The 14,109-nt window shown below is 37.3% G+C and overlaps 1 protein-coding gene across 1 annotated transcript in view; it reads right to left on the reverse strand.

Annotated features, from left to right (window-relative positions):
* Positions 1 to 352: 352 nt before the first annotated feature.
* Cyyr1 (cysteine/tyrosine-rich 1) overlaps positions 353 to 14,109 on the reverse strand; it is a 105,232-nt gene continuing 91,475 nt past the window's right edge. The window contains exon 4 of the mRNA XM_005375600.2: positions 353 to 4,973. Coding sequence (XP_005375657.2) covers positions 4,852 to 4,973 — 122 coding nt within the window. The 3' untranslated portion in view covers positions 353 to 4,851. The remainder of the gene's footprint in view (positions 4,974 to 14,109) is intronic.

The following is a 14,109-nucleotide window of genomic DNA, read 5'->3' on the forward strand; positions in this document are numbered from 1 at the left end:
GAATCATGACAATTAAAATATAACCCTTGTCTATTAGTCAGCTTTCCCATTACTGGGATGCAATACCCAATACCCACAACTTTTACGAGTCAAGGCATAATCTGGCTTCTGGTTTCAGGAATTCAGTCCATGGTTGGCATATTCTAAGGCTGGAACACATCATGGTCCAAGGGTCTAGTGAAGCAAATGCAGTAAGGCAGAACAGGAGAATAGCACCATGTAGGAAGGGTCAAGGAACCAGATATACTATGCAAGGTAATGCCTTCGTAACCAGACACAACCAGAGGCATGGTCTGCAATCCCCTCCCAAGCCAGTCAAATTCACACAATCAAGCTTCAGAGTCACACCTTGTTGCAGTGCTTTCTTTCACTTTATTACTTATTATAAACGTGTTTCCATAGAAAATATGTTAGTTTATAAATAACCCAATTCAAAGTTTTCACACATATATTACTTTCCCCAAAATGCATCTATGAAAATAATTGGTGAACTTCAATGTAATGTGCATATTTATGCTTTTGTGACACTAAATACAAATAGTAAAAATACTCATCTGTTGTAGGTATATTCGTTTGTGGGATACATTAAGAGGGGCCATAAACAATTCAACAAAGAGATATGGCATGGACTGCAATTGCTCTTATGTGGGTAATACTTACAGAATATAAAATGTTCACAATAAATGCTTATTGAAGGTGAAAAAGATGACAGTTCAGCTTTCTGATGGTCTTTCTTCTCCATTTTTTAAAGGAACACAGTATATTTGGAACTAATGTTCTCAAAATTATAGAGACTGCTCTTTAGTTGCAGTGAAACTGGATCAGAACACACTTGCAGAAAAGAAATGAAAGCATGTGTAGTCTTAACAGTGTGCGAAATGTTGCGTGTGAGTCAGGGAACCTTTTGCTAGAACAGGCTGGAACTTTTGAATACTTTGCATCTTCATAAGTAAGAAAGCTGTTAATGCTTACAAGTCAATTGAATCATTCAAAATAAATACAGCCTTTAGACTTCACTCACAGTTAAACTATGTTCAGTCAGATCAATGTATTTCTAGTGTGGGCATTTAAAAGTTAAAGGACATACTTATATCCACTCTTAAGTTACCTAACTATAAGTACAGATGTTATAACTTATACTTTGAGATATTCTTTTTGATTATTTTATTCAGCAAGATTCTTATATTTTTTGGGATTTCATTGAATTATGATGATATTAAGTTAAACATTTTCTATTTAATTGTACAGTGACAAAAGGCCTGATCATCTATATCCAATGTCCAGTACACAATTTTTAAATATGCAAAAGTATGTTAAGATCTCTTTAAGCAAAATATGGCACACTTGAATTATTTATTAAATGCTTTTACATCTAAAGGTAGGCACTTCATAAGATTTGCATTTGGTAAAAGGCAAGATGAGAAATCTTGTACTTTTCCATCAACTGTATAACGTTTTTTAAGGAAACAGACTATCAAAATTTTACAAAACCAGAACAAAAGCTTGGCTCAGTTACATGTGAATGAAATCTATTTTATTTTCCCCTTTTCTTTTTGTAAATCTGTTGTACATTTTCACAATCAAGTTCTGGGATGTTTGCTATCTGATATAAAATCCATGGGAAAATTGGCCTCTTCTCCTACTCTTGAAGTGAAGTACTTGTTGCCTGAAGAATTTCACTCAATCTCCCCCGCACAGTTGGAACAACCTTCATGATAATCCACTGGCTGTCACCAGATGCTTTGTACACAGCAGTAGCTGGCGGTGAGAGCTCTGGACTTCTAGCAACTGTTGAGTCCCTTTGATCCTAATTTAACTCTTAAAGTAAATAAATAATATTCAACTGTTGTTTTCACTTTCAGTGACACAGAAATGTACACCTATCTAAAAATTTGAGTAGAATTTCTGAGGCCCAATGGACCCATCTACCATTTAATTTACATATATCTTCAAGAGCATTTCTTTATGAGATACCAAGGTTCTGTTTGAAGTCTTAGTAATAGGGAGCTTCACAAAGGAATCTAGTCAATAAGGACACTCCAACGGCTCCTTTTTTTTAAATCCAGGCACACATTGGAAGCATTATGAGTTCAATTCCAGACCACCACAGTTAAGCAAACATTACAATAAAGTGAGTTGTACAAATTTTTTGGTTTCTCAGTGCATCTTAAAGTTATATTTATACTATTCTCTTGGGTGTACAATAGTGTTATGTCTAAAAAATCCAATGTATATATCTTAATTAAAAATGCTTTATTGCTAGAAAGTGTCACAACAGTCTGGGTCTTTCAGGGGTCATAGTCCTTTTGCTGGTGGAAGAACTTAATGTTGATGGCTGCTGACTGATCAAGATGGTGGTTGCTGAGGGTTGTGGAGGCCGTGGCAATCTCTTAAAATATGACCGCAATGAATTTGCTGCATGGATAGACTTTCTCACATGAAACATTTCTCTGTAGCATATAGTGCTGTTTGATAGCATTGTACTCGTGGAAAAATCTTTCAAAATTGGAGTCAATTCTCTCAAACCTTGCTGCTGATGTATCAACTCCATTTTTGTAATATTCTAAATCCTTTATTGTCACTTCAACATTTGCAGCATCTTCTCCAGAAGTAGGTTCCTCTCCAAGAAACCACTTTGCTTGTCTGGAAGAAGCCGCTCCTGGCCAATAAATATCTTCTTGTGACCCTGCGGCAGTGCAGTCCCATTTCAGGCTCCACTTCTAATTCTAGTTCTCTTGTTATTTACGCCATATCTACAGTTACTTTCTCTACTGAAGTCTTCAACTGTCAAAATCACCATGAGGGCTGGCATCAACTTCTCTCAGGCTTATGAATGGTGATATTTTGCCCTCCTTCCACAAATCATGAACCACCTTAATGTCATCTGGAATGATGACTCTTTTCCAGAAAGTCTTCAGTCTACTTTGCCCTGCTCCATGAGAAGCATCACTTTCTATGGCAGCTATAACTTTTTGAAAGGTCTTCATTAAATAAGACCTAAAAGTAGAAATTACTCCTCGATCTATGAAGCACAGAAAGGCTTTCGTATTCGCAGGTAGGAAAACAACTTTAATCTTGTTGTACATCTCCATCAAAGCTCTTGGGTAACCATGTGCATTGTTAATGAGCAGTAAGTTTTGATAGGCACAATTTCTCCTGAGTGGTAAGTTTCAATAGTGGGTTTAAATTAATCAATAAACCACTTGGTAAACAGGCTTTCTTGTTCCACTGTTAGGCCACAGAAAATGCAATTAGTATAATTCCTAGAACTTCAGGATTTGGAGAATGATGAATGAGAACTGACTTCAACTCAGTCACCACCTGCAATAGCCTCAACAAGAGAATCGGTTTTTCCTTTGAAGCTTTGAAACCAGACATCGACTCCCTGTGGAAGTCTTGGAGGGCATTTTCTTCCAATATAAAGCAGTTTCATCTACACCAAAAATCTGTTGTTCTGTGTAACCATTTTATGATCTCCTGTGTAATTTGCTGCAGCTCCTACATCAGCAGTTGCTGCTTCTCTTACATTTTTATGCTATGAAAATGGCTTATTTCCTTAAACCCCACGAACTGATCTCGGTTAGTTTTCCACTTTTTTTCCTGTAGCCTTTAATCCTTGCTCAGCCTTTATTGAACTGAAGAAAGCTAGAGTGTTGCTCGGGGTAAGGCTTTGGGTTAAGAAAATGTGGCTGCTTTGGTCTTCCGCCCAGACCACTAAAAGTTTCTCTCTATCACCAGTAAAGCTACTTTTCTCTTTTACAGTTTAGATGTTCACTGGAGTACCATCTATTTCTTTCCAGAAAGAACTTTTCTTTTGTATTTACAACTCAGCTGTTTGGTTCAAAAGGCCTTTTAGCTCATCTCAGTGTTGTCCATGCTTTCTTCACTAGGCTTAATTTTTTCTAGCTTGTGTGACAGATGTGTGTCTCCTTCTTTTACTTGAACACGTGGTTAACTGGTCTAATTTCAATATTGTTGTAGCTCAGGTAATAGATAGGCTCAGTGAGAGGGAAAGAGGTGGCAAATGGTTGGGGAAGCAGTTAGAACACAACCAACATTTATCAGTCTATTAAAGTCCTTGTTTCATATGGGCATGGTTTGTGGCACTCCAAAACAGCTATAGTAACAGCAAATGTTATCGATGATAGATCACCTTAGGGGATGTAATACTAGTGAAAAAGTTTGAAATATTGTGAGAATTAGAAAAATGTGAAATAGAGAGATGACCTAAACACAAGCTGAGGGGAAAATGGCACTGCTTGATGCAGGGTTGCCACAACCCTTCAGTTTATAAAGCACAGAGTATCTGCAGCACACTGTAGTAAAGTGCATTGAAATGAGGTATGCCTGTTCCGAAACCAAAGCTCCCTTCTGCTAATTTCCATCTAGTGCCTCAAATGGTTCCAGGCACATAGTAAGCTCTTGGGCACTCAATTTACTTTTATTGACGAACGAAAGAATGAAAAATTCTGCTGCCTTTCAAAAATGCATAGAATAAAGTTTCTTCGTAGACCAGGCCATGATTCTCTTGCCCAACTTGACTTCAATCTTCTCTCGTCTAGGACCAACCCTGAAACTTCCTTCCCTGAGTGCTTCTCATGACTATCAGATGTCTGTCATTCTCCTTACTTTTTTTCTGAACGTGCTTCGGTGGATCAGGAGATATTTTAAAATGCAGTTCCATAACACTCCACAGGGGGTTAGCTCTGAGCAGGGTAGCAGTCCTGCATCCTTTCACATGAATAGTCCACTTGACTATTTTGTCAAAAAAAAAGCCTGTTTTGCATTTCTAGAAGCATTTTCTTCTGGGCAGGATCACTGATTGGCATTTATTCTGTTCCGGGAGAAGGGTTATTTCCGTGCATTTCCAGGGTAGGGAGGGGGTGGGGAGCGCTGCGGAGTCGGGGAGTAGGGGGGAGGCAAGTCCGTGCAGCACTGCATCTCCTGGTCGTGACTGTAGGGGGGCGGTGCCACTGAAAAGGAAAAGGAGAGAGGATCAGGCAATGAGCAAATACTTGAGTGTCTACGGTGTTTTAACTACTGGCCTAGCCACGTTGAGAGAGGTCATCATTTTCTCTACAAAAAAATCAAGATCCTTTCTTTTTTCAAGTGGAAGGAACATATGTATGAAAGGGCAAGCATGCTGAAATGTGGTGCCGTGGGTCATAGTGTTTGGAATGGTTGGCTTAGCAAAAGGTTTTAGAAGTATGACTAATGCTGAAGAGACGCAGAGAGAAGGCGGAGGAGCAATTCAAGTTTGAGCAGCGCAGAAATTGGACAGTACTTTCAGTTAAGCAAAAACAAAAAACAAACAAACAAACAAACAAAAAAAAACAAAGAAGAAGAAAATACAGGAAGGAAGAGGTGGGAAAGACATTGAGGTGTCTGACTGCACCGTCTCGCGGTGGGCTCTGAATGTCACCTGAGATGCAGGGTTCGCAGAGACTGAGGGCTTTAGAGAATATGCTCTGGAAGATGACTCTGCATCGGGGATGAAGCAAAGGTTAGGTGTCGTAGCAGCAGACATGAAGGGCTTTAAGGGCTTATGACCATGAAGGGAAACATTTATGAGTCCTGAGTAACTCAGTGCTTACACAGTGATTAAATGGCTGAAAAAAAGAAGTGAGAGATTAGAACAGGTAAGGCTACTGTACTGGGTACCCAATATGGGACACCTGTAACTCAGAGGATGGTGTAGTCATTACAGAAATGGAAAGAAAAAGGTTGTGAATGATCAAGAACTTAATTATCTAACTCTTACTTAAATTTTTTTCTTTCATATTTTATTCTATTAAATGCTAGTGTTTTAAATCTTATTTATTCAATTTTGCGACATGTATAGATGTCTACCTTGTGGTGATCTCAAGTTGCCTCTCCAGGGTTGGAGGAGAGACATCCCTTGAGCTGAATTTCATTCATGCCTTCACAGAGTAATTCATTCTGCAATATCTGAAAAAACCCTTAGCGGCCAATGTGAAGAGGTGCCAGAGAATCCTGATTCCACTGGGAAACTGACATGCCTGAATTAGTTATAGTGATTCCAACCTAAATCTCAAGACTAGTGTCTTAATAATGCAGCTAAATGGCCAAATTTTCCAAGTTAGAATGGCAGAAAACAACAAGGGCTATTTTAACAAACTTATTCCTAAATGTCTTCAAGGTGATGCTGTTTGCAGAAAGAATTTGATAGCGTTCTGATAAACAGGCATTTACACACATACAGACTAACTGATAAGCAAACACAACTATGTTTTTTTTCTGGATCCCTCTGGCTTGCTTCTCTTTACTAAGCACTTGATGATTGGAGCTCCCTGCTGATCTCCCTGACTTGGAGGATGTGGGAGGCAGAATTGAGTCACCTAAGGAGAAGGGAAAAAGGAGACGCAGAACTGAGTGGGTGTTCCCTGAACACTGCTCTGTTAGTAAGTCCAGGTTGGCGGAGCTGGTGTAGAGCTTTCAGCAGAGGACATAACCCTGTAAAGAAATCAGGAACGGATGCTTTCAGATTTTCCAGTGCACCTTCATACATGGGTTCCTCTAAGCTTTATTTTCTATGAAAAATGGAATAATCCTGTGGAGTCTATATATATATTCTCTGAATTTTACACCCACTCTACCACTGTATTAAATCTAGGAAGACTGAGAAAAAGAGACTGATAATAAACTTCATCCAAACCAGGAAAGGAAACACTGCAGCTTCCATGCCAAATAGGAAGTTCTAGCTAGATGCCCACAGAACCATCTATTGTAAGAATGTGCTTCTGCACAGCTTTTTCCCCTGCCTCTTGCTTAAGGAGCACACTTGGACTGATTTTGCAGATTGCTGTACATCACTCTCTGTCATGAACCCATGGTGTGTGTTTACGGGTCTGTAACAAAGCATTTACATTCTGCCATCTGCGTAAAACCGGCTGTAGGACATTTCAGTGAGAATCCTTATGGTTTATGCAAGTGCACAGTGAACATGAGAATCTCTGCTATGAAACAGCATTCTTTCACTCATCTAACCTCTCAATGCTGATAAAAGGATAATATAACGTTGAAAAGTGGTATTTTGGGACTATCCATCATGAAATAAACATGACACATCCTTTACAATGTCAGTCACTGGAAGACATTTTGAAATAATCCATGTACAAGAGTGAACTGTTATCTTTCCTACTGGTAATTAGGTTTCATGAGGAAGTAAATGTTTCAAACATATCTATTTTAGAATTCCTTATTAATCAGAAGAAGTTTTACTCTTTGTTACAGTCAAATAATCTTTGAAAGATGCGTGGATGCAGCTGGAGACATAGCGCCTTTGAAATTATTTCATCAGGATCCCAGTTCTCTACTATAGTAGACACGTCATTTATCCTCAATGTCTGATAAAGTTGTCTACAATATTAAAAAAACACTGAGGAGCACTATTCAGAAAAGAAATTTAATGTTTTAAACCCGTTCAGACCAATATCTCTATGGAAATAGACGGTATTCTCAAAACCATTTAACATTATTCTAGAAAATCTGGAAACAGAGGAAAATCATCCATAATTTTGTCAACTCTATTTAACAAGTAAGATCTATATTTGCTAGTTATTTGTGTGCATTTATAGCCTTATAGTCACAGCAAGCAGTATACATTTTTCACTTTGTATTTTAACGTGTTTTTCACTCTGCCACCAATTCTTCATAAGTTTTATTGCTAATGACTATATGTTATTTCACTTATAATTCACTTATTTTGAGGTTAAAGCTTTTATTATTATAAATAAGGAGTAAAGAATAGCTTCTCACAGGAACTTTTATTATTTTAAACATTGTTTTAAGAATAAAGCTCCAGAAACTGACTAACTAGCTAAAGGATGTAAATTTTATTGTTTAGAGTACATTATGAAACTATTTTTTTAAAAAAATTTTTGAATCTAGTAAGGATACTAGTAAGGCAGAGGCAAACTATCATTTACTACCTTGACAATTTAATATGTGAAGTAAATATAGCTGCTTTATTTTATAATTTCTTTGATAATAGCAGAGTTTACATTCTTCTAGGTTTTATCTACTGTTTCAAACTTATCTGGGTAATTTTTTTTATTCTGGATGGTTAACTTATGAATTAGGTTTTTAATTAGAATTAAGATATAATTAATGGGACAAGATATAAACAAATACACAAAATGGCATATTTTTATTTTAAGAAAATTTTGTCAAAATACTTGTCTTGCAGCATGATTTTTACCTGACTGACATATGGCTGTTTAAAACTTGTATGTAACAAACTGATTTTTCCTCTTTATTATTTCCTCTATGTTGTTTACAAGCCTAACAGTTAGTCTTTTTCACATATATTACATAATCAATCTGAGATTCTCTATATAAATTTATATATTTAATTCTACTTGTAGGAATTTGTTATTTTGTTCTATTTTTTGCATCAATGTTTATTCTTCTAAGTTTTAAGGTTTTGTCACGTCAAATTAAATATAGCAAATCAAATAATCCTTACTTTCCACCTTATTTTGTTCTGTTTCCTTTATAGCATGTAAAATTTCAATCTTCCTGTTCTGTTCGAATGACCCGGTTAACTTTTTGTACCACGGATGCCTCATTTTAATCATAACTGCTTTTAAATGGTTTTGATATCAGGTAGGCGTGGTGATTCTCATGACTAATGATATTTTTAAAGACAATTTCTAGTGTTATTCTTAAAAGCAAACCTTTCTTCCACTCTCCCAAAGTTATTACCCAGAATTTGCTTGAGCCCTCTTGAGAGCAGAGGATTTTAACAAAGGCCCGCAAAGCTCCTGGCAAGGACCTCACTGTGTGCCCCTAGCGACACAAACAAAACACTGCCTGTGTCTCTCCTACAATGGCCTAAGATGCCAAGATATATTAGCACGCATTGTTCTCCTTCGTCCAGGATAACATCAAGACAAATCCTTTCTTGTTTCACATCCTCCTGTTACCACAGGAAAGACAACTGTGGACCCTGAACCACATCATCCAAACTCCGCTCACCCTGACTTTCCTGGGCGCAGCGGGAAACAAAGCTGTCGCCAGCCAAGTCCCGTGTGTCTTCTCCTTTCCCTTCCTTCACCGCCTTACTCCACCCAGAACGCGAGGAAGTGCTTTTGTGATTGTCTGTTTCTCAGAGAATTAAGGTCCTTGAGAAAGCATCTGTCAAGAGCACGGAAGGCTGTGCAGGATTCTTACTTCTGAGGAAGTGGGAGAAATGTATGAGGTCATTATTTCAAGGAGTGGATATGAACATTCATTTCACCTTTTTTACTGTAAGATTTGGTTTTGCATGATTGATATCAAATGAGACCTGTTCTTTCTCTCTTCTTTCTACAACCTACAGGGCCAAGATGTGCTCAGGGTGTTCATAATTTTTGTAGCCATTTTTCAAACAATCATGTTTGCTTTCTTTAAAAACCTAAGTTCTTTTGCAATGCATATGCCGTGAGCTCATGCTGCCTTTTACTTCTTGCTGTAGATAGATATGGTCCTTCCTGCCTCAAGCTTATATTTAATGGAAAGTAAGCATTTGATCTACAGCTCCTTTCCACCCCACTACCTACCACTATTCTTGGTTATTTCAGCATCCTTGTGTTCCTGCCTCTCAGTCCCCTGACAAGCTTTGCTTTCCATAGTCTTCTCTTCATGCTTGTTTTTTTTAAGCAATAACGGTTCTGTTTTGTAAGTCTTAGTTTATGAACCTGACTAGTTCCTTTTATATTTTTAGAACATCACATCCCACCACATCTTCAGCCCCACCTGGATTTTCAATTAACAGATGCAATTTAAAAAGTTTAACTTTACATTACCTCTTTCCTGCCTTCATGTCCTTCTTTACTCAGCTCAGATTTATGCTCTATCACTAAAATGTCCTCTATCATCTGCTGTCAACCTTCTCATCTCCTTCTCCCTTTACTATCTGGGAGAACCCCGACCCTGAAGTCCAATATTTTGGATCTGTATCCAGAAGCTTACTGTGACTAGAAAAAAACTACCATCAAGCTAGTTGATCTAACTTTATATAAATGACCATTTTCTAAAATGTAGCGGCACTTAGCATTGCTTTACAATGCTATATTTCTGTAGGTATTTTGCACACTCTCTTTTCTGAGCCTAGCTTCATGCTTTCATTTTTTTCCTTAACCATAAGTATCTCAATCCCTCCATGCTCAGAAGACTAGTTTCTTATTTTGCTGAGAAAGTGGGCACAAGCAGAAAAGAAGATCCACCTTCCCTGACCACCAGATCTACAAAGGCCTGCATATGCGCCTAGGCACGGCCTTTGATCCCAGCTGAGGCCAAACAGTCTACCTCTGCTTTAGATCCTATTTTTCTTTCTATTCAAGAACCTTAACTTTGTTTTTTTTTTTTTTTTTTTTTTTTTTTTTTTTTTGTTTTTTTTTGTTTTTCTCCAGTACCGGGAACCGAACTCACGACCTTGCACTTGCCAGGCAGGTGCTTTGCCGCTGAGCTAAATTCCCAGCCCCAAGAACCTTAACTTTGAATAGTCTTCTCTATCTTCAGTATTCATCAGTTTCCTCAGTCATCTTTCTTACCAGTGGACTTGCTAATGTAATATAAGATACCAGGACCTCGAGTTACCCATAAGAGAAAAAGTGAAAAAATAAATCTTTTGATTTCCTGTCTATCCCAATTTTTTTGACCCATTTTATAGAAAAATATTTCAAAAATTGTGTATGGGCTAGTACTACTTTATCATATAATATATTCATAAATTTTTCCTGCAGCATTAATCTTGAAACTATAATTTTTATGATATCAAAGAAAGTTTTATCACTCTATGTTGGCATTCTTTGATTTATACTTAAACAGGTTGGCTGGGTAAAGACTTGGCCATATTCAGTACATCCATTTTGGTTCCCACCAGTATGAGATGTCTTCAAGTTGTCACTCATGTTATTATAAAGAACTTCTGCAGTATGAATTCTTGGTGTATAAAGAAGTTACACATGAGATGAAGGCTTATTTGATATTCAGTACAAAATAGATTTTTTTTAGTATGAGTTTGTAGTCTTTAAAAAGGTTTCTTTGCATGCTCAAAAGTCTCCTTAGGTTCACATGAACCAATAAGATTGCTCTCATTTGTGAATTTAGAGGCGCAAATGCAGTGCTGATTTCTTCATGAAAAATTTCCAAAGGATTTTAAAGACTACAGGCCAGTTGTTTTATAGAATGTGAAGGAAAATGAGGTAACTAAGACTTTCAAAAGTGGACTCAAGAGATCAGGAAATGTCTGCACTGACATCTGCCAGATGGTAAATCACAGAATGTTCCAACTGACTTAGATCAACAACTGAAGCCAGTTTATAGCCTTTGATACCTGACATCGGGTAGTATCCCAAGGATAATAGTGATCGATTTAGGCTTTCTACTAGCCAATGAACTATCTCTGAAAACAACTTTCCTGAGGAAATCCCCTATAGGAAACCTCTCCTACAATCCCCTACAGGAAAACTCTCCTACAGTGTCTAACAGGACACTGTTGGGAGGCTGCTCTGATTCAGTGTATCCAAATTTTGATTCTTTGTTTCCCAAATAAATTGATCACTTTTCTTTCTTTATACTGAAATTCTGAAAACTAGTGGAGATGTACACCTTGACAAGCAATTGTCACCTTCACCTAGGGCATTTTAAAAATAATTGCACTGAAAGATGACACCTGCTCATTGTACTCAAGATGGCAGGAATTAAAGGCATAATTTTAGAAGGTCATTGTCCAGCAAAGGGGCAGATGCAAGGGAAGAATGATATTCTTTCCTCCTGACTGCAGAGTGGCTATGCCAACTACAGGTTTCCACTGAGCGCTTCTACCATAGAATAAAATGTCCTTTGATAAATTATGTTCTTCCACTTGTCTGGCTCTCAGGCAAGAGAACTGTATTATGCAATAAGTTGTGTTATTATCTCAATCATCACAGGGTTAATTAATTAACGTGGGTAAAAGTCTTCGGAATTTCTACACATGAAAGATTTTGAAAAGCAGTCAATACTATTATGATTCTTTGAGTAAAACTTAGTGACTTCGAGAAGAAAATGAGAAGTAATACAGCATATCATGTTTTCAAAGACCCAGTACTGTTGCAGTAAAAATGCTTTCAGCATAAGGTTCATGATGTTTCTTGTATTATTCAGTTTCCAGGACAACACATTTCCTGAAAATGCAACACGTTGCTACTGTGATCTGTCAGTAAAAAAATGAAGCCATGTAAAGTTTGAAAACATGTTACCAGCACAAAATTGAAGCCTGAAAGCTAAAACAAACAAACAAGCAAAAAGAACTTGATCTCACATTAAAATAGTGTTTTATTACCTAATTTTATTATTTTAATGTTTGGACTTACTGTAAGGCAAAATAAAAAAGGAAATATATAGCAAAATATTTTAAATGTCTTAAAATGAATCTCAACACTTTTTTGATCAAGCAAATGCATATTGAAAATGTTATTTCTAGAATACTTCTTTCTATTTCTGGAGATTTTGCTCCAATTAATGTCTCCTGACTTTCCTCTGTTCTTCTTTTGAATTATAGGGAAAACAATGAGGAAATACCAGGAATAAAAAAAGGAAGTCTTGTCTATTCTTTTCCTTGTATCTCAGGTCCCACTATCTTTACACCAATAGCATTCTTGACAACTTTGGAATATCCAGAATTGTAAATTGCTTTTGTAGGGATGAAATCTACATACTCCAACGTGGAGCTTAAAGCCAATTCCATAGGTATCAGTATGACTAAATTTAGTCTGTCATGAGTTGTGATTTTCATTCATTTAGCTATGTTTGCTGAATGTCCACCATGGTCTTATGTATTGAGGGTGGAGAGGTGAATGAAATAGTCCAAGACCCTTGACTCTTAAAGTTAGTATTCTAGAAGAAGGAGATGAATAGTAAATAACAAACAATATGATTAGGCAAACTATAGCAGTGATGGTGAACTTTTTAAATACCAAACTGCAACCCAAAACTCACTTATTTATCACAAAGCACCAACACTGTAATTCAATCTGAATACTGAGGTTTTAATTTAGGAAAAAACTGTGCATTAAAAGAATAACACAATAATAGAGCTTTCAATGATACAAACAGCCCACTGCAGCATGCAAGCCATAGGTTCACCACTACTGCTCTGCAGTAACTTGGAAGATTCAAAGCATCCTGGAGAGAAAGCAGAGTAATGTTACAATGACTGGGGTGCTGTGGAGAAAGATACATCACAGTCTTCATTCAAGAGGTGACCTTTGCTCAAAGGGCTGAATGAAATAAGAAAGCCAGTGGTTCACTGAAAACCTTGGGTGGTAGTGTGGCCTGTGTGTTCATGAACAGCAAGGGACCAAAGTCTAATAGAACCCAAGTGGCAAGGGAGAGTGGAAGGAAATGGGAGAAAAAGGGCCAATTCATGCAGTGCCTTGAAAGCCCTGATTGAGAAGAATGCCTTTTTCATTGGACCAAATGAAGAACCCTTGGCTTTGGGTCTTTACAGTCTTCACAAGACTGAATACAGGAGTGATGTGACATTCACTTCAACAGGTTGACTCAGGCTACTTGGTTGAGAATAGTCCTAGGAGTCCAGAACAGATGCTTAGAAATGAGCCAGAATGGTAAGAAAATAAAGGAGATGAGAGCTGATAGTGTGGCTCACACCACAAAAATGACTGTTTACTTCTCACTGTGATAATCGGATATTGGGTATATTTGTTAGGTACAGCTGAGGAATTTTCTCGGCAGATTGACTGTGAAGAAAGAGTGGAGTTAAGAATTAATCCAATATTTTTGATCTGAGCAACAGGAAGGCTAGAGATGCCATCAGTTGAAAATGGTGAATGTTTTGGATTGAGGGACATTATCAATACAATTTCAATCCTGTTACACTTTGGGTATGGATTAGGCAACCGTGTGAAGATTTCCAACATACACTAGGATTAAATGAATGTGAAGTTCAGAAAAAAGGTATGTAATGTAGATACACATCTTTAGGAAGTATTAGCATATAAATGGAACTTATGACCGTGAAGCAAAATGCTACAGTTAATGTCAGTTACTTTTCTCTTGTTGCTGAGACAAAATACCTGATGCCCAAAACTAAGGAAGGAA

This window comes from Chinchilla lanigera, unplaced genomic scaffold, assembly GCF_000276665.1.
Source record: "Chinchilla lanigera isolate Chin_1 unplaced genomic scaffold, ChiLan1.0 scaffold00006, whole genome shotgun sequence".
NCBI lineage: Eukaryota > Metazoa > Chordata > Mammalia > Rodentia > Chinchillidae > Chinchilla > Chinchilla lanigera.